The 27981-nt window shown below is 39.3% G+C and overlaps 1 protein-coding gene across 1 annotated transcript in view; it reads left to right on the top strand.

The window, feature by feature from the left end:
* LOC126252285 (mucin-5AC-like) overlaps positions 1–27981 on the top strand; it is a 519485-nt gene that overhangs the window by 464165 nt on the left and 27339 nt on the right. The window contains exons 32-33 of the mRNA XM_049953159.1: positions 2436–2540; positions 13662–13760. Of these exons, the coding sequence (XP_049809116.1) occupies positions 2436–2540; positions 13662–13760 (204 nt within the window). The remainder of the gene's footprint in view (positions 1–2435; positions 2541–13661; positions 13761–27981) is intronic.

Genomic DNA, 27981 nt, shown 5'->3' with positions numbered 1-27981 from the left:
TTACGAAACAGGTTTTTATGCACATCATCTTTCCAAATTGGGCTTTGCCAGTACCAGCAACTGAAAATTGGTTATATTTTTGATATTTAAATGCAGAAAATGAAGCAATTTCAAACTATCTCTGATAAAATAGTTCATCTGGATACAATTTTCTATGAAATACTATTTTAAGTAATTTCACGTTTTTGCATTTTGAGGTAGAATTTGCATCTATTTTGCATTTAACACAAAATGCAAATTTTTCCGGTCACTACAATTAAGTTGCTGTTAGTACTGAGTAACAGTTTGTATATCCTGATTGCAATTGGTTCCACTCAATTTCCTCACTGCTGATATTGGTAACTGCTGTTGTTGGATAGAACTGGACACTAATTTCTGCAGGTTCCACAAGCAACTCACATTCAGTTTGTCTACTGGTCTACTGTATTTTCAATTCTGTCACTGGACCACACACAAAACCTAACGTGTTAACAAGGATAAGCTACCTTACGAGGAAGTACTACTATACCTATCTGTACATGAAACATTCAGAATTTTCTTTGTGATATACAAAATATGTAAAAAATGAAATTTACAAATTATGCTTCTTGAAATTTCCCTATAAATAGTTGAATTACAGTTTACTAAACAGTGATGAGATGTAGTTCTTTTATATTCTGTTCTTGATGTAAAATGTATGTACTTCTCATTTTGAAATGTCTGGTTAATGAACTTGATTGTTTTAAAAGAAAGAATACATGGAATAATTTTTTCCATAAAATGACTTGCACACACATCAAAAAAAGTTTTGCATCACCTTGGTTCTGAGTCTTTCGGAATCTGTACAGAAAACTGGAATAGAGATCAACATAAACATCATTGCTGCCCTTTTTATTGGTAATGAAAACCACACATTGCATGTTGTACCACCCCCTACAGTGAGACCTTCAATGGTGGTGGTCCAGACTGCTGCACACATTGGTACCTCTAATACCCAGTAGCATGTCCTCTTGCATTGACACATGCCTGTATTCATTGTGGAATATTATCCATAAGTTCATCAGGGCACTGTTGGTCCAGTTTGTCCCACTCTTCAACCGCAATTTGGCGTAGATCCTTCGTAATGGTTTGTGGGTCACATCGTCCATATACAACCCTTTCCCAGGCATGATTGATAGGGTTCATGTCTGGAGAACATGCTGGCCACTCTAGTCGAGTGATGTCATTATCCTGAAGAAAGTCATTCACAAAATGTGTATAATGGGGGTGCGAATTATCGTCCATGAGGATGAATGCTCGCCAGTATGCTGCCGATATGGTTGCACTATCAGTCGGAGGATGGCATTCATGATTCGTACAGCTGATACGGTGCCTTCCATGCCCACCACCAGTGTACATCAGCCCCACATAATGCCACCCCAAAACAGCAGGGAACCTCCACCTTTCTGCCTCACTGGACAATGTGTTTAAGGCATTCAGCCTGACCAGGTTGCCACCAAACACGTCTATGACGATTGTCTGGTTTAAGGCATAAGCAACACTCATTGGTGAAGAGAACGTGATGCTAATCCTGAGTGGTACATTCGACATGTTGTTAGGCCCATGTGTACCATGCTGCATTGTGTCGTGGTTGGAAAGATGGACCTCGCCATGGATGTTGGGAGTCAAGTTGCACATCATGTAGCCTGTTGCACACTGTTTGAGTTGTAACAGACTCCTGTGGCTGCACGAAAAGCATTATTCAACATGGTGGCATTGGTGTCAGGGTTCCTCCCTACCATATTCCATAGGTAGCGGTCATCCACTGCAGTAGTAGCCCTTGGGCAGCCTGAGCGAGGCATGTCATTGACAGTTCTTGTCTCTCTGTATCTCCTCCATGTCTGAACAAGAGCACTTTGGTTCACTCAGAGACACCTGGACAGTCCCCTTGTTGAGAGCCCTTCCTGGCACAAAGTAACAATGCAGATGTGATCAAACCACGGTATTGGCCATCTAGGCATGGTTGAATTACAGACAACATGAGCTGTGTACCTCCTTCCTGGTGGAATGACAGGAACTGATTGGCTGTCAGACCTGCTCTGTCTAATAGGTGCTGTTCATGTGTGGTTGTTTATATCTTTGGGTGGGTTTAGTGACATCTCTGAACACTCAGAGGGACTGTGTCTGTGATACAATATCCACAGTCAATCTTCAGGAGTTCTGGGAACTGGGGTGATGCTAACCTTTTTTTGATGTGTGTATTTACATTTGTATGATTTAAGTATAGTGTCATTTACATGCTTAGTGATAACACATCATATGTTTTTCCTGGCTTCTTGCAGGCTTAGTTACTTTCTTTGTTCATTTCCTTCTCCTTCAGTTTCTAAAGATTATTTAAGTAATTTACTTATTTCTTGCAGTTTTTTTAAGATGACACATTTTGCTGTTTGAAAGATACATAAATGTCACTTTTTCAGAGAACATCCACAAAATCTAGAAGACTGTTGACAGATGAACAGATCATTGCTGGGTTGCTATCAGGCTCAACCCCGGCAAGTCCAGCGGACCAGGCTCGCTTAGCTGTAAGTTCAAAAATGTTTATTACAGTTATAATTTCTTCTGATAAATGCAATACAGTATTATAGATGTTCTTTTTGAGATAGTATCGTTAACTATAAATATTGATGTACTGTTAACCATGAGGAGTACTTATCAATATAAAGCATCTCAAGGGAGTAGGATGTTGGAATGTCCTGTTGGCATTATGAGTCTCTTATAATGTATTAATAGAGTTGAGTAAAGTAAGAAAATCAGGTGTTTTAGAGCAACATGCATAATATTTCTATAAAGTTGTTTTTAAATCATCATTGTTTTTCACTCACACAGCGAACTGCAGCATTGCACTTGCAGTAAATGGTAAATGTGATGGTGGCTTTTGGAAATGGAATGTTGGGTCATGCTGGAAAATTGTGGCATTAGCTTGGAGAAATGTAGAGCTATTTGAATAGTAAATTGCCAGTTTGGCAGAATGCAAAATTGTGCCTTAGGGGTGAGACTAGGATGTTTAGACTAATCTTCCCTCCTTATTTCCGTACTTATCATGCTTCAGTCTGATTCTATGAGAAGCTAATTCTCATTGATACTTCTCAAAACTGTATGAAAAAACTTTCTCTTGTGTGTCCTACATAGATATTCTGCACCTTCTCTTATTTATTCTTGTGAATCAGAATGTGTTACTCATAATCACTGTGCTTGATTGTGTGTGTGTTCTCTCTTTTTCACTTGTTTTTCCATAGATTTTTGTTCAAAGTGACTTAGTATAATTGAATGGCATCAGGTTGGTGTGTGTGATGTATTACAGCAGTTCATTATACTGACTTAAAATATATCATGATTGTTCAACATTGGTTTCAATTGTCTGGTGAGAAGGTATCTCAATAACCGACAACATCAGTAGTGAACAATTTGAAAATATTACCCTATCCACCTGACAGGTGTTACTTTAGGCTGTGCACAAAATGTTTACACTTACTGGTGCATTACCGAAATTACTGAGAGACATGTGGTGCATTGTTTTTCATTGCATTCTTCACAGATGGAATATGGAAAGAATTACTGCTAATGTATGTGGGAGATCTCTCCGTGTACATAAAATGTACTGCAAAAGGTAACCATAAGGAAGGTGAAATGGATTGAACTGTACTCTAGTGACAAAAGATATTAATGTTCTTCGCAAAGAAGCAGCTCATTAAACTTCCAGTATAAATTTTCATAAAATTATTTAAGTCTTTCTTTGATCTTCTGACAGTTCAAATTATTCAAAATTTTCATAACATTATTATCAACAATGTCTGATCATTAAACAGAACCATGCTACTTTCTTACAAACAGCTGCATATTGCCCTTTCCAGCTCTGATAACTACACACTTTTCATCCATTCATCATAATTATGAAGGTACTGTTATATTTAGGTAACAGCATACAGGCTTGGCAAAGGAAGGGAGCAAATATATGTAAGTAACAAAAAACCTTTGTGTTAAGATTATTCCTGACTAGCTAACAGTTTCATTACACACTCGAACACCAACATATAAGCAATTTTTGTTGCTCCGCTGGTAGAAGAGACACGGATCAGCCCTACTGTTTTCAAATCCAGCTTTGTTCATGAAACGCTTGTTCCAACAAAGTGGTGCCTGCTTGAGACCACACAGACTTTTCTTCAGTAAACATACATGTCCAGTATCATCTTCAAAATCTTCAGCTGTTCCATGTATACATATTCTTCTAGGACACCATTGAGAAAAGCTGTTTTGATGTCAAACTGGTCGAGTTTCATTTTCTGTGCAGCAGGTACTGCCATCAGGGTTCGAATCGTATCATAGCACGCAACAGGGCTGAATGTTTCTTCGTAGTCAATTCCCTACCTTTGTACATGTCCTTTGGCCACAAGTCAACCCTTGAAATGTACATTCCCATTTTATGCAGTTTTCTTACGCAAGACCCAACGATTCTGCAAAACCTGTGCATCACTTGGGTGCTCAACTAATACTCAAGTATTATTCTCTTCGAGGGACTTCAATTCTTCATGAGTAGCCTCCAGCCACTGAATTTTATTGCTAGACTGCAAAGCTTCAGTATAAGAGCTTGGAACCTTGTCCCTGTTTATAGGAGTTCCAGCCATGTACACATAATCTCCACTGCTCATCCATTCTGGTTTTTTCTTCTCACGTTTGTTTCTTCATTTCTCGCTTAAACCTTTACTTCCTCTTGAACTTGATGTTGTGTCTAAATCTTCTTCCTCCTCACTTAATCCTTCTGACCTTTTGTTATGACTGACATTTTCTGATTCCTTTTCCTCATCAGAAGTCTCATTAGGTTCACTTTGTCTAATGGTTTCATCCTGAGCAACTTCAAGTTCAGTAATGTTGGTCTGCAGATTGCATACAACTTTAGCCTTAAATTTCACATCATGACTTAGCACAACCTTCCCCTGAGATGGTATCCAGACCCTGAAGCCATCTCTGTCATTCACATATCCAAACAGATGTCCATGTTACGGCCTTGTCATCAAACTTCGTGCGAAAATTCTTGTTTACATGCACATAACACTCCGTTCCAAAGATTCTCAGGTGATTCAGGTTGCCAACTGGTCATCCATACCACAGTTCATATGGAGGTTTGTTTTCAATAGAAGACTTCCCAGTGTGATTCAAAAGGTATGTAGCAGTACTGCAAGCTTCTGCCCATAATTCTTTTGGCAGTTTATTAGGATTCAACATCGAACATGCCCATTCCATAGTTCAGCTTTCTCTTTTGGCAACACCATTTTGCTGTGGTGTGTAAGGTGGGGGTGATGCAGTGTTCAATGCCTCTGTTTGCCAGCAATTCCGAGACCTTCTTGTTGTCAAATTATTTTCCTCCATCACACCTGTACAGTTTAACAATATGACCATCCATCTTAACTTCATTCAAGAACTGTTCCAAGATAGTGCTGACTTCATTCTTCTGCCTCAGGAAGAAAATTTTTTGAAATTTACTAAAGTCTTCTTTAAAACATACACAGTAACGAGCTTTTCCAAGAGATTCTATAGTCTTAGGTCCATTTACATCAGCATGGATTTGTTCCCCAGTAACCATTGGTCGATTCATTTGAGTCCTGAATGGCAATCTATGCATTTTACCCACTGCACATCCATCACAAAATTCTTCTTTGCACCCTTCCACATTGCTGTTCATCTGCTGCAAAACACTTTTCACATGTTGTTTGTGTTGGTGGCCAAATCTCTCATGATAAATTTGCAGCATATGTGACGATGTCACCAAGTTCACTTCAACTGGTTGGAATTGTTTGGGTACATGTATGTCAAGAACATAGAGACCATGATTGACATGACCAGTCATCATTGTTTCACCAGTCACTTTGTCTTCAATGTGGACACTTTTGTCATCAAGTCTTGTGCAGAAACCTTTTCGTGCAGCTGCTTTTACAGAGAACAAGTGAGCACTTGCTTCAGGAACATAAAGCACTTCTCTCAGTTCAGCATTCTTTGTGGAATTATTCAACTGAATCTGAATTTTCACAGTTCTCTGTCCATGAGCCAACATGCTTACACCTCTTTTCCCTGTTTATTTGCAGTGAGGTGATTTGTGGCACCACTATCACAACACCAACTGTCGACTTCAAAACCATTATTGACCGAAGTGGGGGGGACACCACCCATGTGCCAAAAATGCAAAATTCTTTTCAGACTGATTGATGCGAATGTTTTAATCTGACTTTTTCACTGAGCACTCTGCTGCCCAATGCCCTACCTGCCCATATTTATCCATGGAAATTTTCGTTTTGTATGTTCCACATTCTTTTTCAAATTTTTCACTATCATCACATTTATTTCACTGAATTTTCTTCTTAGGACTACTGTGTACAACAAACGCAGCCGATTCAACCATACTTTCATCACAGAATTCAATGGTACACAATTTTTCTATCAGAAGATTCACACTTTGATTTTCAGACGGAATTGTGTTCCACAAGTCTTTAAAGTTGTATGACAACTTTGCCTAGCGTGGATAAAATTTGGCCATGTAAGATTCTTTCAGACAAAACATTTTCTTCATGCTTCTGCAGTTCATCATTCAAGCCCTCAAAAAGTTTCTGCAATTTCGCAGCGTGAGTGCTAATATCCTCTTTGTCGTCACGTTGAACACGAAAAAATGACTCTGTTAACATATTCAGTCATTATATACTACTACGCTTGAACTGCGCACATGATTTGTCCCAAATTTCACTTGCATGAGTGCATGTTGAAACGAGTTTGAATCATATTTCTTCATATGCATATAACCCCTGATTCTATTTCAAATTTTATCTAGTTCAGATTGGGTAATTGTGTTCTTACTTGATATAGAACACAGTAAAATAGTTACCTGTCTGAGTCACATTAATTTAATAAGACACATGGCATGTTTCAAAGTGTGTTGTTGATTTATACAGATTTCTGTTATTTTGTAAAGCAAGTGGTGCTGATATCTGTGTACTCATTTCTACTGAGGAATAAAATTACCAGGGTGATTCATGACTGGAAACTGGAAAATAAGTTCAGCATTTAGTTATATTAGGTTTGTGTTATATTTGGTTCCTATGCTGTGATCCACTGACAGTATGTAGTTTTTGTTGCTCCACTGGTAGCCTTAATACATAGGTGAAATTAGTTTGGTTTTGAAAAATATTCTGTAATAATATCACTCTATGTTGTTTTTTATTCCTACTGAGTGTGCCTGACTTAATTATAGGGAAACAGACAAAGTTTTTAAAAGCTTTTTAGTATTTTTTGCTCAACCAGAAGGGCTTCCTCCACTGTGAAGTATGCTGGAAGGAAGACACTTATTTAATACTTGATAAGCTGTCTGGCTGAACTTGACCACATCTCATTTACACTTTTGTATGTGGGATCTCCAAAAAGATGGTATTTGCAAACATCATACTTCCTTAATTATTGACTGATTTTCAGTGTTTTAGTCAATGTTCAATTAAAAGGGTAATGTGAGACCTAAACCTTGTAAAGAGTACCAATCAGATGTTAGTCCTTGCACACTCCTGGTTTGCAACTTAAGTGAAATGCAACATAAACATCAGTGAGCTGCTAGACATCTCACTTAAAATTGTTGGGACAAACACAAACATTTAGCTATTGAAAATACTTCAGTTTTGTCTTGAAAATATTCTCCTTAGATATTCTATAAGAGTCTGACATTTGTTATCCCATATCAGACCATTGATATAAAAGCTTCAGTCTATAATTTTTAATTGCTTTCCTTTTTGCGAGTAGTTACATTAGGGATTGTAATTGTTTATATCACTGCTGCACATTATAGGTCCTTTTCTTGATGCACAAAAAGTAAACAGTTTAGGTACATAGGCATTAAGAATATATTGTTAAGTACTTATGCTGCACATAAACTTCATGCCCATTCCATGCATAAAACTTGTCACCATCTTCTGTACTTGCAACATTCTATTTAGATATTGTCTGTTGAAAATCCCCACAATTATGTACCATTATTAAGATAAGGGTAAACTGTCTTGGCGATAGTCACAAGTGAATGTAAATAATTTAGATTTACTGAAATTCACTTTGAGGCCATGATGAATGAACTATTTTGTTATATCTATTACACTAACTATAGCAATGATTACCACTTCCCTAAAACCTCATCCATAGAATAAAACTGAGGTGTTATATGTGTATCTTACCTTATGGGAGTTGTAGTAGTTGTGTCATGCCATTATGAAGAGAACCAGAAACTATACCTGTTGTATATCTTTTATTGCTGATGTTTTTCTGGATTGGCAATTCATAGTATTATTATCTATTTTCTATCCCACCAGCTCTTGTGCAAATTAGATGTAAAACAGGAGGAATGGAGTGAATGTTGTGTGAAGACTGGTCTAGTGGCTTCATTGCCTAATCAGCAGTGCTTCAGTCTATGTAGGTGTCGGTTTGTCTGAAGACAGAGTAAGCTGCTGTGTTATGTGACTTAGGCATTAGGTGACAATGGTAGGCCCAACTCACTGTGCCACCCATTTAGAGCTGAAAGGCCAGCCTGACTCATTCCACAGTAACTTTGGAGGTTTTGCCATTAACCGATATTGTCATCATGTGGGTATTGCATTCTAATACCAGATACAGATCCATGTAAGGTGTAACGCTTACTGAGTCTGTATGTAGCTTGATGTGAGAGCACAAAATGAGATCTTTGTGAAGGAAAATGGAGGGGTTCATGTGGAAAGATGCTGTGGATGGAAAGAAACTAGGTCTTGATTTTTGTAATAAGAAGGGAGTATCTTTAGGTGGATAGTCCCACTGTTGGCTGAAGAACTATACAGGGAGCCTGATGGTCTCACCATACTAGCATTGGCAGATTCTGTAGATGCAGTCCTGTATTTGGGGTATTGGCAAACGCCTGTAACTCTGCAGCATTGTCTTGCACCCCAGCCAGTTGCATGAGGCCAATGCCTGTGGAAACCACATTTATTCCAGAGAAATAATCAACTACAACAAATTACAACATTATCTGCACCACATAAATGTCAAATATCAGTTGTAAACTGACTGATAAATTCCAAGTGATGGGACTCTCTTGGTGAGAATGAGTTGTGTGGGGTGTTCAAAACCAAATAAGCCAGCATGTGATCAGTAACCACTGTGAAGCGCCATGCTTCCACATTCAGTGTGAAATACTTAGTGGCTTTGTCTATATATTGTATTGATCCAAAAACTAACTGCACTTTTTATCCAAATTTCAGCCTCAAAAATTAGATGCAGCTTATATCCGATGCCTTGTCTTTTTACAAACAATTGCTGTGCAATAATTAAGCTCATTTTCAACAATACAATTGGTGTCTGTAGCCAAAGCTGGCAACGTGACATTTTATTATGCAACAGTGCAACCTTTTACTGATGTATTACTGGCGTTAACTTTGAGTAGGTCTAACAGTATTTTTCATTAGATACAGATAAGAAACCCTTATTTATGATGATGTGAATGACCATTTAGAGTGAAAAGCATCCATGCTAAGGAATTCGGCATAGTTAAAATGCAAGCTTCAGACCAACAATTGTCCATTATGCCAACACCACAACCAACAGAGAGACCAGAAGAAAGTATAGACTAAGCGAATCTAATGTACAACTTTGGGTTTCTTCAAAAGAAAAGTGGAAGAAGATAGTTTCAATGAAAAAAAAAAATCATTCACGGGACTGAAATGTGGCAAGTATCTGGAAATATGGGGCACCTATCACGTGAGAAATGATCCAACTAAAGGCCTTGGAAATCAGAAAAGTCTTTTACATGCCACAACAAGAATTTCATGTGAGCATTGGGTGGTGTCATCGGTTTATGCAGAGAAATGGCCTTGCTCTCCAATGAAGTACTACACTAGCACAGAGAACACCAGCAGGTTTCAAGGAGAAGCTGATCAACTTCTAGTGTTATGTCATCCAGTTGAAAAAGGCTCACACATACTCCTTTCATCAGAGTAGCAATGCTGACAAAACTCTAGTGTTTCTTGACATATCAAACAATACTACAGTAGACATGAAAGTGGCAAAAAGTGCCCTCATTAAGAGGATCCGGGAATGAAAAAAATAGAATAACTGTGATGTTAGCTGTTACAGCTGATGGGGGAAGGCTACCACATTGTATCATTCTGAAGAGAAAAACCACACCCAAAGAAAACTTCCTGTAGGCTTTGTGATTCGCTGTCAAGAAAAGGGCTGGGTGACAACGCAACTGATAGGTGACTGGTTGTCTACTGTTTGGAATTGCAGACCTGGGGCACAGCTTGCTTAGACAGCCATTCAAGTTCTGGGTGCTTTTAAGGGACTTCTAATTGATGAAATAAAAGATAAATTTTCTGCACAAAAGGCAGATCCTGTCGTAATACCTGGAGGAATGACTTCAAAACTACAGATACTAGATGTTGATATTTTAAACATTTTGTGGCTGTGAGCCAACAACCATGCATGCAATTATATAAAATGTAATAGTCAGCCATCCGTTTGCAAATGATTTTTTTAAAAAGCACATTAACCAGGTTTCGATAACTCTAAGACTATCTTCACCAAAATGGTAAAAGTTCCTGAGAAAAATAAAAAAAATGGTTCAAATGGCTCTGAGCACTATGGGACTTAACATCTGTGGTTATCAGTCCCCTAGAACTTAGAACTACTTAAACCTAACTAACCTAAGGACATCACACATGTCTATGCCCGAGGCAGGATTCGAACCTGCGACCGTAGCAGTCGCGCGGTTCCAGACTGAGCGCCTAGAACCGTGAGACCACGGCGGCCGGCTGAGAAAAATATATAAGGTATAGATAATATACATAAAATAAAGACATATGTCAAAATTCTCAACCAACACCAGAAAACTGTATTTTGTACTAACATGAAATCACACAACAACTTTAAAGTTCCAGCAACAGTGCTCTTGTCAAATGACATGTTTGTATTCCATGAGACAAAATAAAAATCGTAATAATGATTATGATTTTTATTTTGACTTGTGGAATACAAACATATTATTTTACGAGAGTTCTGCTGTTGAAATTTTAAACTTGTTATGTGATTTCATGTGAGTGCAGTTTTCTGGTTTTGGTTGAGAATTTTCACATCTGTATCTATTTTATGCATATTATCTGCACCTCATATGTATATTTCTGGGCAACTTTTACAATTATGGTGAAGATAGTCTTAGAACTATCGAAACCTGGTGAATGTGTTTTTTTAAAAAATCGTGTGCAACCGGTTGACTGATGATTACATTTTACCTAGGACTGGGTCTTAAAATCTTTCACTTTAACTATCTTTTTCCCCCTGGATGTGGAAGGATCTGCCACTAGGATTTCTCCTAACTTTATTTAAGGTACGCCTGATCATCTAAAATGTCATGTTTTTCATTGAGAATAATATTACTTGCATGATCTTCATGGATGCTCCTTCCCTGTACTTTATCACCCTACAAAACAATAAAAATCTGTTGTGGATGCAGCAAAATGGCCTCCCTCAGGGAGGTTTGTTGTCCCTGATGCTGTATAACATCTACACAAATGACCAATCAATTAGCTCTGGAGCTAAAGCATTTATTTATGCTAAAGAGACAATAATTGCTTCCCAAAGTAAAGCCTGTGAGGAGGTGTAGATAAAGCAGTCAAGGGCTCTCAAAGATCTGCCCAAATATTATGATCATAACCATCTGAAGCCAAATGCTGTTAAGACACAAGTTTGTGCATTTCACCTAAGAAACAGGAAAGCCAAAAGAAGACTGAACATAACTTGGAGAGGAGAACAACTAGTCCATTGTGACACTCCTAATACCTTGGAGTAAAGATGGGCCAATCCCCTACATTCGTATCCTACCTGTTACCTATGCAAATTTGCCCTTGGTAGCTGCTCCACCTTTGAAACTGGCTGAAAAGGAGATTTAGAAACTAAGCTGTTGTCAATAATTCAGTCTATATCAGATTTGCAATTCACACACTTTAATTTCATTTGGATGCTGAATGAACTACTGTTTATGGCCAGTTTGCATTTCATTTATTATAATTATGGTACAGATAATTGGATAGCCACATACTGCACTGATATCCTGCAATATTGCTTAAGAGCAGTAACTTAACAGTGATGCAGTTAAGCACAATTTTTAACATTCAGCAAGAAAGTTCAAAGAAGGGCAGTGTGTTTTGTATTATTGAGAAATAAGGGAGGGAGTGTCACAAATATGATACAGGATTTGGGGTGGACATAATTAAAACAAAGGCATTTCTCATTGTAGGAGATCTTTTCACGAAATTTCAATCACCAACTCTCTCCTCCAAACGGGAAAATATTTTGTTGATGCCTAGCTACATAGGGAGAAACAAGCATCATAATGAAATAAGGGAAATAAGAGCTCTCATGGAAAAGTATAGGTGTTCATTTTTCTGCATCCCAGTTAAGAGTGTAGTAATAAAGAATTATTGTGCAGGTGGAAGGAATCCATCTACTCTGTTACACTTTCAAAGCTCACTGTGAAGAAATAAAACTCAAAGTATGTGTAAGGAACAACAGCATCCATAAACTTACAGAAAATCCTGGGGCACTCAGCCAAAAGTGCTTTGAACATCTGCCCTGGCCCTATGTTTCTCCACAGCAGAATGTCCTGCATCAGTCTGGCAACATCCTGTACATACAAACAGCTCTGAAAGTGACTGGACACATTGTGACTGGCTGTCTATGACCAAATCCTGTCAGTGAACTGTACCAAATTACATGCATAGTACTACCAAATATCCACAGGAAAGCAGCTTCAGAAGTGGAGAAGAAGAAACAGGAAACTGATCACAGAATCCTTTGTTTGAACATGGGCACTGACAACCAAGACTGAGATCAAGAAAGAATATCACACTGACAACTACAGCAATTCCTTCATCTCCTGGAACCCATTGAATGAAATTTGGATGAGATTTGTTTGCTTGAGTCATACCAAATGAATGTCAAAGAGGAACCAGCTGCAAGCTCACACCTGCCTTATGTGTCATGGAAAGTGCTGAATGGAGTGAGATGTGGGATGTCATGATGCAAAGTCAACCACAGGAAATGGGGCTTCAGCAATGATGATGAAATTTGCCAGTGTGGTGATGCTTTTGCTAGTCTGCAAGGACCTGCCAGATACTGCACTATCAGTGACCTTGCTGCACCTAACAAAACAGCAGTGAGCACTGCCAAATACTGGGCTCTCCACAGAACAGCTCTTGCTGTTTGTTTGTTTTTATTTACCTTCCTGTCTGTATTTTATTAATTCTTATTGTACATATTAAACTCTGTATTTTTACTCCTTTACTTTCTGTCTATATTTTATTGAATTTTGTCTGTAATTGATTCTTTGTATTACGTAATTAATATCTGTGTGCATGTTATTAGTACCCTACTAATACTGCATAAAATAAATAAATCAACAAACTATATTACTTTCCCACTCTGTTTAAGACTCCTGCTATTTCTCACTCTTCAGACATTTGTGCTGTTTCTGATTTTTGACTGATGCTTTCCAATATATTTGTTTGTTGTATACATTAAAATTTAGTAGCATTAAGTGTCTGTTGAATTATTCATAAAATAAAATGAAAGGCTGCTGAATACCATTTTTTTCATCTGGTTAGGAATTACTTAATGGCGGGAGACACAGAACAAGAGCGACAACTACAACTCCTGCTGTGCCAAGAGGGCTTGGTTTTCTCTTAGCACGTCCTGGATCACAGGTGATTATATGAGATACAACTCAGATTTAGATCCCATATATATTTTTGTGACCATAGCTGATAACATGTTAATACCAGATACATTTGTAGCTATTATAGTGAGTCTTATTAAGTTCTCTGCATTTAGCTGTCTTGTCAACAAAATGCATTTAGACAAAGAATATTTAAAATTAGCAAAATTTGTCAGATTATTATGTCATGGTCTTCTATGATCTGTTAGATAACCCAACATTTCATGCCTATCTGTGAAGGGCATTTTCAGGAAGGTTTGTGCCTTCGGTGTGGAGTACCTGGTGGCTCACTACTGAACCCCCCCCCCCCCCCCTCCCCCACCTGTACCCTAGATCCCAGAAGATTACAGCATTATAGCCCAGAGAATTTTAATTTTAACTTCTCCATCTGTGAAATTTGCATTGTAGAAAATTGCCAAATGTCAGCAATGAACATTCCTTAATATTGGATCAAAAGAAATTAGTTCAAGTCTTCATACGCCTATTTCTAGTAATGATTCTTTGATTTTATCTGTTGATTGGAAAGAAGTTTGTATTCTTTCTTCCTACATGGCATAGGAATATCATATTCTAGGTTTAAGATAATATGTTCTCTCTTCCTTACACTTCTGTGTACCATTCTGTGTCTTTACCTTCCTGATGTCCCTAGATCTGTTATCCTGAAAGATCATGGTATATTGTTTGTTTATGTGTGTTTCTGTCACCTTCAAGATTTCTATTCTGCTGGGTGTGTACATCCTTTCTGTCTTGTCCTTGATGTGAATTTTACGAATTGTAGATTGTATAAAACTGTTTCTTGTAGTTTATTTTCTTGGCTGGTATTCATTTTCCATTCATCTCTGCACTTTTTTTAAATGCAACCCCTTTGTTGTTTTCTTTGCTCTTCACTGAAGATTCTTTATATTTGCTTTTTATTACTATTTCTCAAAAATAATGAAAGTTTTTCATTTTTATTCTGATATTTTCTTTATTTTTTATTTGTTCATTCTGTATGGTCAGCTCTTCTAAATGTTTTTGATTTTCATTGAGCCTTTTTTTGGTCCAATTAACAACTGGAAAATTTGTTTGGCTAATCTGTTGTTACATTCTTTGTGATTCCAATTTTGATCGGCATTAGACCTTTATATAAGACACATTTCATCTCCTAATGCTGGAAATTTGTTCTGGGGTTATAAAGATTTTGCTAAGTTGTTTTTTGAAATCAGAAAAGCTGAAAGTGTCTCCAGCATTAAGAGATGAAACAATGGGTGTACAAACATCCTTTAGACCATAGCCTAATGCTCATAAACCTAAAATTACCAAGAACATAAATTCCAGCTGTGAAAGCCTACATTGTATATAAGATGGTAGGGAGCTAGGTTAGTGAGTGGTAAGAGTCTGGAACAAACAAATTGATACAATTCCAATTAATTTATTTAACAGTAAAAGCAAACATAAGAAATAACAAGAAGTTTTTTAAATAACTCAAATTTTCTCCAAGGCAAGCAACATTTCCTCATTAAAAAACTGACATTGTGTACCTTTTGCAGAGGAGGGAGCCCATTGTACTACTGGTAGTCAAACAGCAGTGTATTACTATCTGAGTCCAGCAAGGCACAATGGATTCATGATTCAAAGTAGCACAAATGAAAGGTAAACCAGATCTAGAAACTGCTTTCACTTGACAAAAAGCCTTAAGCAGGCCCTGTAAGATCTTACTGTGGGCTGCCACTTCATTGTGCCAGCTCTACTTCACTCTGTCCCACATTAGTGGACAGTCTCACATCAAGTGGCCTCACACCCAGGGGCTCACTGCTCTTTGATGGGTTCATGTTTGGCTACCATGGGGCCCCAGCCTTTGCAGCATCTTTTCCCTTCTGTACTGCATGTTTATCCTATTGCTGTTCTTTTTCCCCTGCCATGGGGAACATGTGTGGGATGTTTTTGGAAATGTGTTCTGCATATTTAGTAGCTGATATCAGAACAGTCTGTCCACTGTCTTCATACTTTTTTTCTTTCTTCATTCGAATCCTGCCTCGGGCATGGATGTGTGTGATGTCCTTAGGTTAGTTAGGTTTAAGTAGTTCTAAGTTCTAGGGGACTAATGACCACAGCAGTTGGGTCCCATAGTGCTCAGAGCCATTTGAACCATCTTTCTTCATTCCCCTTCTCCTATCCTTCCTCTGCTTTGGCCTTTGAGGTTTCTCTTTTTCTTCTTCCTCCCTGTGTGCTCCTGAAGGCCAGTCCATGCATCTGATGTGTAACAGGTGATTGGGTAATGCATAATTCCCAACCCGAAATTGACAGATAGGGTTCGCAGTACTCCCTGGTACAGGCCAGGCCCAGGGAGAGATGATTGCCTGAGCTGTTATCTTCCCAAATTGCCGATTGGCGCCTCTGTCAAGTGTAAGGGAGGTGTGAACAATTACCTAAGGCGTGTTCCCCCCGTTCAGAGGGGGTCTCCAGTTGAAAGGAGTGTACCATTGGAGATGCTGGCAATTGTGGGGGATTTTCTCACTGTGAACCAGTCATCTTCTTCTCAGTCAATGTCTGCCAAACATAAATAGAATGAGGCTAATGATTCAAAGACCCTCCCAGCTGTACCATGGTTCCTCATGGTTTCACGTAATGAAGACGGTCACTCCTTTGCTATGGTTCATCCATTTATTATTTAGAAAATCGTTGATGCAATTGCTGGCCCTGTGAAATCTTGCTCTCATTTACAAAATGGCATTAACTACTTCTGATTCTCAAGCACAACTACTATTTGCAGCTTCGCTCCTCCACGGCTATCTTGTTCGTGCTGAGGTTTATTGAACACTGAATTCTTCCCATGGTGCTATTTACACTATGCTGCTCAGTGGCCTGGCTGAAGCAGAAATCCAAACATATGTCTCTGATCAGAGTGTCATTGCAGTCCATTATGTGATGAAAAAGGTAGATGCATCCTTAGTCCCACACACACTCTTTTTATCAATTTTGATAGAGTGATGCTTCCATCAATGTTATCACAGTTGACAGTACATTCCAAACCTGATGTGCTGCAACCGGTGCCATTGTTACAACCACACTCAAATGTCCTGTTGAAACCCAGCCACATGTGTAACCTGTGGTACGGTTGCTCATGACTGCAATCGTCCACCTCCTCCCCACTGTACCAACTGCAATGGCAACCATGCCTCCTCCTTCCGAGATTGTCCTATGTATCTTGATAAGCAGACTGTCCGGAGATCTGGGTGAAGGCAAAAGTGCCTTACCCAGTTGCTCGGAAGTTGTTGGCTAGTCGGAAACCCTGCATTCTATCATCCAGCACTTAAAGTACTGTACTTGCTACATCTCACTCCACGAATGACATGGCCATGCAGACATGCAACCACAAATTCAGCACTGCAGTTATGAAATCGTCCATTGTCATTGTAGCAGACCTGTCTCCTCCTCCAGCTGTGCAACAAGCCACCAAACTTTTGCCTCATGAGGGAAGTCATCTGCTACACAATTGGCAGGCCAGATAGGACAGAAGGAATACTCCCACAAAGACTTCCTATGTCTCTCCAGCCAACAAACATCTGAGTCTTCCTCTACCAACCAGAAAGGCTCCAAGATGGCAGACAAAGGCAAATGGGCTTCTCCTTTGCCATCTCGGAGATCCTAATCGATGATGTTGCCACGTGATACCCTCACGCATCACCAACAATTTTTCTGCCCTGGACTCCACAGATCCACAAAGGGAGAATGGCAATGCCTCTTTAGATCTCATGGAGCAGGATACTCAAGCCTCTGTACACTGTCGCAGTGAGTCTTCAAAGGCTGGCACTCAGCAACCACTGAGGTGACTCCCCTTCATTTTTTCCCTCCTCCACTTTCCTCATTGAGACTCTCCTCCAGTGAAACATCCATGGCCTTCAATCCAACTAAGAGGACTTACAGCTGCTCTTAGAATCGGAGCGTCCATTTGTTCTCTGCCTCCAGGAAACGAAATTGCTTCCTCATGACCACTTTGAGCTCTCGCATTTTTTCCCAGTGCACTTTGACCTTCTCCCCAGGATGGCATTCTATGACATGGGGGACTCATACTGCTCATGTGGGATGAGGTACTTAGTCAACCTCTCTCCCTGAATACCGAGCTTCAAGCTGTTGCAGTCCACTGTATACATCACTCCGTCACTTGGTGTCACCAGAGCCAACTTCCTTCAGCTTATTGGGCCACTGCCTCACCCCTTTCTGCTGCTCAGTGACTTTAGGGACATTGTATGTCCTGTGAGGCACCAATGTTAAATTATCGATTTATGTGACCCATTATCTTGGAAACTTTTTAAGATACCGGCTTACAATTTTCCATAATTATTGAATGCACAGTTGTAGATACACTGAACTAGAATTAATACTAAAATTGTATTGTGGGGCATGTAATCTTTTTTTTCAAACACTCAAATTTTTGACAGAATTTTGTAAATAAATGAACGTAAAAACAAAACAACTCAGGAAATTTTAATTATTCTAGTTCCACATGTGTTGAATCTGACACTTGGAATGCTGTGGAAATTTCATGTCTCTACCATCAGTACTTTTTAGAAAATGGGTCATTTATTACAAAAAATGTGATTAGAGATACTGAAGTTTAAAACTTTTTGTATTACAACTTCTTATACTGACTTCTATTTCTGCATCTTTTATGCACTAGAATTGCCCTGGACCATAGTCTGTATCTTATTCAGTGTCACAACAGCCCAGTGCTTGCCTCCTCCTTTTCTTTCTTGCTTCTTTTGTCATTTGCAGAGCAGCTAACTCTGCTTCATGTGCATGAAGCTCATCCAGTTCCCACAGTTCTTTAGCTGTGTTCTGTCCAAATCTTACCCCTAATTTCTCCAGAACCTTAAGTCTTTCATAGTTCCCACCATTAAAATTTATTACAGCATCAGACTATGCTCACTTTACAGTCATAAGGCCAACAAATACATTTTTAGGCATACGGCACCACACAACATTATTGAAGGACTCAATCACATTCAGGGTCTTCCCATGTAAACACTTCTTTAGTAGCTGAGGATTTGCCAAATCTCTGTAAATAAGTTTGATTGCCTCCATTACTGCCAAAGTAAGAGAATGTATATGTGTAAATTCATGCATGGTGCCAGAAAATTCAGATTGCCTGTATTTACAAGTGTTTAATGGAGGTGGACACAAAGCATGACATGGCTTTTCATCGGTTGATATTCGATGAAAGAAAGTGCTCCACACAACTCTTTTCATCTTCTCTAAATTGTCACAGTTATCTCTACTGGCCTTCCCATAATATTCCTGTAATTCATCAATTACTTTGTCCAGTGGTCTTCCAGCACATTTTATTGTCTTGCCACCAGACAGTTTTGTGTTACCCAGCTTGGTTTTTAGGCTATACAGATGTGTTCCCATCCTTTTCTTAACATGTACTACAAACTCAAGTTTTTTGTACAGGAACTGGCTTACTGTTTTGTACTGCAATGAATGCCTTGCTGTCTCCATCACCTAAGTAATTCACATCTCTGACACCTGTCTCCCTCTGCGAACACTGGAAAATGTTAACTGCTCCTTTTAGTTTCATTCTTCCACTTGTGCCATCATAATTTTTTATACACTGCTGCTTATGAAGTAATCTATTCTTCTGGTTCACTGTACAACCTTGGTAGTACTTACTGAGAAATTCAAAATCCAAAACTTTTCCAGTGTTAATACTTACTGCAGATGTAAAACCATTTTTAGAACTAAAGCTACGCTTTTGCCAGGATCCATCCACAGCAATGCTGATGTCTGTGTCACCCTCATTTTGTTCAACAGGTTCTGATGTAGCAGCAACCACTGAATCTTCAGCCATAGCATTTACAGAGTCGCCAATTACTGAATCTTCAGCCACAGCATTTACAGAGTCCCCAATTGCTGTTACATATTTCATATACGTAGAAGGTGGTTTTGGCAAATACAACACAGTGCAGAGAACATTACCAGCCCTTGCACCTTTACCAATGCATCTAAAGCCATAGAATAGTCTCACATTAGTTTCATACAATTCATTGCCTGAACACTTTGATGAAGTATGAAATGCTTTTTCGTTTTTGCAAGTCTGACATTTAACAATTAATTTAGACACAACACCTATTCTAGCTCCAATATTCTCATTAAGTTTAACTTCATCACCACAAAGACAGCAAGAGACAGTTTCAGAAATAACTTATGCAAGGATTTGCAGATCAATAATGACGTTATCCAAAACATCATTACTTTTTCCACTGTCACCTGTTTCTAAAGTTACTTTCCTTTTCAATACACTACGGGGCGTGGTCACTTCAGAAACATTAACGTGGTTTCCTTCACTGCTAGCACACGTGTTGTTTTCAAGAACTTCAGAAGAAAATGCAGGTCTCACATATCTGTTACATGCAAATTTGCGTTTCTTGAAGTTACTTTAAGCAAGTCATTTTATTTACATATAAAAAGCAATAGAAGTTAGCTTACTACAAAAATAGCCGATAATCACACTACTTTCAACAAAAACTAGTATCAGAAACAAAGGACTGATTTGTTTATTCATATTGCCAACTTCTGAGACATAGCAGTAGGCACAAAACAAAGCAATTCACAACCTTCTAGAGTGTGTAGTTCCCAAGATATGACTGCTCAATTGTGGCAGTATATGCATAGCTGCAAAATTTGACAGTCACACATATATTATTTGAAGGTCTCACAATTATCTGATTTTAATGTATTATATACCAAAATGTTTAGGAAAGGCCAAAGTACATTATGGAGTAGAAATCAGAAAATGTCAAATTTCAACGAATTTCACATACGTTACTTAAAGCACACCATCCCCTTTGGGGCTCGCCCAGAACCTGTCAGAGAGGTGCCCTTTTGGCTGACCTCAATCACCTTAATCTCACCTGCCTTACACGAGAACACCAATTTTCCTTTCAGTCTCCATTCTCACCTATTCCCATTTGGACCTCTCTTTCTGCACTGCCCAGTTTTGCCATCATCTTCAGTGGTCCATTCTCTCTGACGTGTACTTGTAGGCATCTCTTTAAAAGATTAGGAATTCTTACAACAGTCTCACAGTACATTTTCTCAGTAATGAAATTTGTTCTCAATAACATGGACCAGTTTAAAAACAACAGTGACATTCATGATTATATTACCAGAAGAAAGAAAGACTTACACTATCCTCTACTTAACATATCTTTGGCACAGAAAGGGGTAATATATGCTGCTGTAAAACTCTTCAATAAGTTGCCAGATGAAATAAAATATCTGACAGACCGCAGTAACAGTTTTAAAAATAAATTGAAGTCATATCTTATTGACAACTCCTTCTATACCATAGGTGAATTTTTGAACACTTAACTTTCAGTTGTGCATTTCTTATGCACTTTTTACACATTTCACACCATAACAGTTACTGTGAGTTTGATCAATGGAACACATAACTAACTAACTAATTAACTAGCTTCCTCTTTGCTACACCGTGTCCCAGTCCCTTGGTGGACTGAGGTGTGCCGTGAAGCAGTTTGCTCACAGAGACTTGCTCTCTGTGTTTTTAACCATCATTCTATGATGGCCAACTGCATTCATTACAAACAGTTGCATGCACAGTGTCATTGCCATGTTCTTTGGGATAGCAGGGAAGCTAGATGGATTTCCTTTACTAGTACTTTTAGCAGTTCCACACTATCTTCCATCATATGGGCCAACCTCTGACACCTGTCTGGGACCAATGTCTATTCCCCAGTTTTCTCCCTCCATTGGAAACAAATGGAGGAGGCTCAGGTGATACTCTTCTCTTCTTAGAATCATGAGTGCTATAATGCTGCTTTAACTATGAGGGAGCTAGATCATGCTCTCACTTCATCCCAATCATCTGCCCCAGGGCTGGACGATGTTCACATTCAGTTGTTGCAGAACCTTTCTCTTGCAGGTAAGCACTTTCTCCTTCATATGTGCAATCACATCTGGGCAGAGGGCATGTTTCCCACATGCTGGCCTGAAGCCACTGTCATACCCGTACCTAAGTCCAGCAAGGACAAACACTTTCCTTCTAGTTAGATCTCCACATCTCTCACCAGCTGTGTTTGCAAGGTGATGGTATGATAATTCATGCCTGGCAGGTATGGTGGCTTGAGTCTCACAAACTAACCACTGCACAGTGCGGATTTTGAGCATTCTGTTCTGCAGTTGACCATTCATCTCTTTGTCAACCCATGTTATGAATGGTTTTCTGCAGAAATACCAGACTGTGGTCATGTTTTTTGATTTGGAGAAAGCCTACAACACCTGCTTGAGGACTTGTATCCTCCGTACTCTGTACACATGGTGCTTCCATGGCCACATGCCCTGTTTCCTTTGGGATTTGTTAAAAGACCGAGTTTTCAAGGTACGTATGGGTTCTGCCTTGTCAGACATCTTTTTACAGAAAAACGGTGTGCCTCAGGGGTCCGTGCTAGTGTCACTCTCTTTGCTATTGCCATTAACCCTGTTACGGCATGTTTCCTGCTGGGCATCTCCGGCTTCTTTTTTATTGACAATTTTGCGATCTATTGAAGTTCTCCATGGACTTCTTGAGCAGCATCTTTAGTGACGTTTCAATCACCTTTACTCATGGAGCATCGATAATGGCTTTTGCTTTTCCACTGACAAAACTGTTTGTATGAATTGCTAGTGGCACTATTGGTTTTTTCCACTGTCTCTACATCTTGGGTCTGTTACTCATCCGTTCATTGAAACTATGAAATTGCTGGGGCTCATGCTCAATAAGAAACGTTCTTGGTCCTCACATGTGTCTTATCTGGCTGCCCACTGTACGCAGTCCCTCAGTGTCCTAAGTGTCCTCAGCAGTACATCTTGGGGAGCGGATCGGACCACCTTCCTCCATTTGTATCAGTTCCATGTCTAATCGAAACTACGCTATGGGTGTTTCGTTTATGCATCTGCATGTCTGTCCCTCTTATGTTGTCTCAATGCTATCCACTATCATGGCATCCTTTTTGCCATTGTCACCTTTTACATTAGCCTGGTTGAGAGTCTGTATGCCGAAGCTGCCAAGCAACTGCTGTCATAATGCCGTGACTTTCTCCTCGGAGATACGCATGCTGTTTATCTGCCATGCCTGGCCACCCATCCTACGCCTCCTTCTTTGATGACTACTTTGACCACCAGTGTGGGATGCATCCTCTTCTTTGTTATCTCCTGGAGTTTGCTTTTGGCTCTTGTTCCAGCATCCTAACTTCATGCTACCTGCCACTTTCCCGAAATGGATGTGAATCCTTCATCACCTTGGCTCCATGTAGAGGCCTGTGTTCATCTTGACCTTCATTCACTTACTAAAGGCAATATTCCAGCCTCACTCTATTGCCATAAGTTTCACAACTTTCGCACAGAACTTCGCCATAGTACCTTTGTGTACACTGATGGCTCTCGAGTCCGTGGTGTTGGGTGTGCCTTTGTCATTGGCACCAATGTTTTTCAGTATTGGTTTCAGGAACACTGCTCAGTATTTGCAGCAGAGCTCTTCACCCTGTACATGCGGTGACACAGGATTTTCAATTGTGTCATCTGGTCTGACTCTCTGTGCCCTTCAGAGCCTCAGTGTGCTGTTAACCATCCATCCCTTAGTGCAATGGGCACAGGAAAGCTGTCACTTGGTCACTCTTGAAGGAGCCACTGTGATGTTTATGTGGGTTCCTGGTCATGTCAGTCTGATGGGATACAAGGCCGCTGTTGCTGCTGCCAAGGCTGCAGTTGTTGTACCTCGGCCAGCTAGTTTTTCCACTCCCTCCAATGACCTCTGTGTTGCCATCTCTCAGGAGGTGGTGTCACTTTGGCATCATCACTGGTCCTTCTTTCAAGGGAACGAGCTCTGGGTAATCAAGCCCCTTCCATTGGCTTGGACGATCTACTCTCAGCCCTCTTGCCGCGAGGAGATTATTTTAGCTAGGTTGACTATTGACCACTTTGTAAGTGGTGCTCCCCCACCACTATGTGTTCATTGCCCTCAACCTCTAATGGTTTGCCTCTTCCTGACAGAATGCTCTTTTTTTAACCACTTACTTTCTCATTTATGTTTGCGATGTGAGTTACTGCCCGATTTAGCGAACAGCATGCAAGCTTTCAACTGCATTTTACTCTTTATCCATCATAGCATAGGACATTTAATCTTTAGTTCAGAACCTCAGTTTTTCTATGTTGTATTTTATGGATCTTTCTACAAGTTTTTGTTTTTACCTATCTTTCCTTCCATCATTTGGGCTTAGTGTGTAGTTGTTTTTAACTCCTTTTTTTCCATAGTGTTCTGCGGTTCTGACATGGGCGTGTATGGCCATAGTTATTTTTGCACCCTAAAACAAACCAAAACAAAACAAACCAAAACAAAACAAACCAAGTGGCCTCACTGATTCATTGAAAACATGTCCTATTGCTGGGTGCCTTCAGCTTCAACACACTTTGCTGTGAAGAATTCCCACTTACAAGTGCTCTAAGCACTGATTACTGCCATACTTTTTGTCACTAAAATGGATGTTTTTGATGACTGCCTCTGGCTTTTGAATTTCATTGAATGTTTCAGGTTTACTAGTGAAAGGGATACATACCAGTCCTCCAGGTGCATGCCTTCAAGAGCATTATTGACTGCCTCTACTTCTGATATACCAAGGCTAAGGGCTGACATAGCCAGAAAGCTTTTGCAGAACCTGCTCAATGATTCCCCTTTGTTAAGAGCTTCCATAATAATTCTGCTTGATTTTCTGTAAGTTAAGGGATAGATAATTTGAAAGATGACAGAGCCAGTAATTTGTAGTGGCTCAGCCTGATTCTGCAAATGAGTCTCAACAGTCTAACATCTGATCACTTGTGTCTAGAGATAATTTATCAATGGCCTGCATTATTGACCAAAGCGGGTTAGACATCTAATTAAATAATTTCCACCTTCCTTCATAGTTTCTGCCCAAGCCCTCAATCCTTTCCTCACGTGTAGCCTGCCCAGGAAGTGAACCTTTGTCCTGCCCTGCACTATCTTGGTGACTCAGCCAACTGTCATCAAGCTATAACGTAATAATTTTTCCTTGCAGTTTTTGAATATGAGGTATTTTTGTGGGATCACCATGCACCATGCTTGCATGTGGTTGCATAAATGATTCAATTTGTCTGGATCCTAACAACCTGTCCTTGTGTAGGGGCACTACACAAGAACTCAACATTCACCTGCACCCCGAACAGCAAACTACCACACACAGCACAGGTGTCACCTACTTCACTGACAGTCTCTGTTGTAATAACAAGGCAGTGGTCCAGTGCACCATGCAAGCATTGATGTAACTTGACCATGCTGCCTTTCACTGGGGGAACCTGTATAGTGAGCTCATATTGAAGGTATTTTTTGGTTAGATTGGAATTCCTGGCACACTTATCCAGACCATGACCAACTCCACCTTTACAACGACTTGAAATATAGATATAAAAAAATAACAAGCAGTGCACCTAGGCAAAACAATTTCTCTGTACCAGTATACAGGATCAGAATCCTGTCACTCTAGAGTAACCATGCTCTACTACCTTCAAATGGTAGGGAGCTAGTGTGTGTGTGGTATGGTGCTGGATCAAATAAATTGATACAGTTTCAATTAGTTTATGTAACAATAAGATTAAACATAAAAAACAACATGATGTTTTTGCTCTCTTAATGTTCCATGGAGACACTTTAGAAAAACAATTTACACCTTATTAACTTTTCTGCTGTGGTAAACATTCGGGATAATGAGGTTACAGGAAATGAAATTTGGAAAGCAAGTACAACTATTAGCCACCTCAACAGGCAATAGAACAAAGAAACACCATAATTAACCAAGTTTCTTCATGTATAAATATGATTTTAAAACTGTTACAATTAGTAGCTCACCTTAGTCAGCAACAAAGATAACCAAAATATTAAAAAATAGCATGACAACTAGCCATGACACTGTACATCCCTCCAGAGGTGTAGTCATAATTGGAAAGTGTTGTGTGCTTGTAATCAGTACTTTGTATTCAGGTTAAAAAAAAAAGAAACTGTATCATACATTATAAATATAAAAATTATAAATACAAAATCAAATAGAGGTAATGCAGGAGTAGGTGTAATAATGAATAAAAAAATAGGAGTGTGGGTAAGCTACTACAAACAGCATAGTGAACGCATTATTGTGGCTAAGATAGACACGAAGCCCATGCCTACTACAGTAGTACAAGTTTATATGCCAACTAGCTCTGCAGATGATGAAGAAATTGATGAAGTGTATGATGAGATAAAAGAAATGATTCAGGTAGTGAAGGGAGACGAAAATTTAATAGTCATGGGTGACTGGAATTCGAGAGTAGGAAAAGGGAGAGAAGGAAACATAGTAGGTGAATATGGATTGGGGTTATGAAATGAAAGAGGAAGCCGCCTGGTAGAATTTTACACAGAGCATAACTTAATCATAGCTAACACTTGGTTCAAGAATCATGAAAGAAGGTTGTATACATGGAGGAATCCTGGAGATACTAGTAGGTATCAGATAGATTATATAATGGTAAGACAGAGATTTAGGAACCAGGTTTTAAATTGTAAGACATTTCCAGGGGCAGATGTGAACTCTGACCACAATCTATTGGTTATGAACTGCCGATTAAATTGAAGAAACTGCAAAAATGTGGGAATTTAAGGAGATGGGACCTGGATAAACTGAAAGAACCAGAGGTTATACAGAGTTTCAGGGAGAGCATAAGGGAAAAATTGACAGGAAAGGGGGAAAGAAATACAGTAGAAGAAGAATTGGTAGCTTTGAGGGATGAAGTAGTGAAGGCAGCATAGGATCAAGTAGGTAAAAAGACAAGGGCTAGTAGAAATCCTTGGGTAACAGAAGAAATATTGAATTTAATTGGTGAAAGGAGAAAATATAAAAATGCAATAAATGAAACAGGCAAAAAGGAATACAAACGTTTCAAAAATAAGATCGACAGGAGGTGCAAAATGGCCAAGCAGGGATGGCTAGAGGACAAATGTAAGGATGTAGAGGCTTATCTCACTAGGGTAAGACAGATACTGCCTACAGGAAAATTAAAGAGACCTTTGGAGAAAAGAGAGCCACTTGTATGAATATCAAGAGCTTTGATGGAAACCCAGTTCTAAGCAAAGAAGGGAAAGCAGAAAGGTGGAAGGAGTATACAGAGGGTCTATACAAGGGCGATGTACTTGAGGACAATATTATAGAAATGGAAGAGGATGTAGATGAGGATGAAATGGGAGATATGATACTGTGTGAAGAGTTTGACAGAGTACTGAAAGGCCTGAGTCGAAACAAGGCCCCGGGAGTAGACAACATTCCATTAGAACTACTGACGGCCTTGGGAGAGCCAGTCCTGACAAAACTCTACCATCTGGTGAGCAAGATGTATAAGACAGGCGAAATACCCTCAGACTTCAAGAAGAATATAATTATTCCAATCCCAAAGAAAGCAGGTGTTGACAGATGTGAAAATTACTGAACAATCAGTTTAATAAACCATAGCTGCAAGATACTAACGCGAATTCTTTACAGACGAATGGAAAAACTAGTAGAAGCCGACCTCGGGGAAGATCAGTTTGGATTCCGTAGAAATGTTGGAACACGTGAGGCAATACTGACCTTACGGCTTATCTTAGAAGAAAGATTAAGGAAAGGCAAACCTACGTTTCTAGCATTTGTAGACTTAGAGAAAGCGTTTGACAATGTTGACTGGCATACTCTCTTTCAAATTCTAAAGGTGGCAGGGGTAAAATACAGGGAGCGACAGGCTATTTAAAATTTGTACAGAAACCAGATGGCAGTTATAAGAGTCGAGGGGCACAAAAGGGAAGCAGTGGTTGGGAAGTGAGTGAGACAGGGTTGTAGCCTCTCCCCAATGTTATTCAATCTGTATATTGAGCAGGCAGTGAAGGAAACAAAAGAAAAATTCGGAGTAGGTATTAAAATCCATGAAGAAGTAATAAAAACTTTGAGGTTTGCCGATGACATTGTAATTCTGTCAGAGACAGCAAGGGACTTGGAAGAGCAGTTGAACGAAATGGATAGTGTTTTGAAAGGAGGATATAAGATGAACATCAACAGAAGCAAAACGAGGATAATGGAATGAAGTCGAATTAAGTCGGGTGATGCTGAGGGAATTAGATTAGGAACTGAGACACTTAAAGTAGTAAAGGAGTTTTGCTATTT

Source organism: Schistocerca nitens, chromosome 4 (assembly GCF_023898315.1).
Source record: "Schistocerca nitens isolate TAMUIC-IGC-003100 chromosome 4, iqSchNite1.1, whole genome shotgun sequence".
Taxonomy (NCBI): domain Eukaryota; kingdom Metazoa; phylum Arthropoda; class Insecta; order Orthoptera; family Acrididae; genus Schistocerca; species Schistocerca nitens.
Note: the sequence above shows the minus strand (reverse complement) of the source record. Positions and strands in the feature narration are given on the sequence as shown.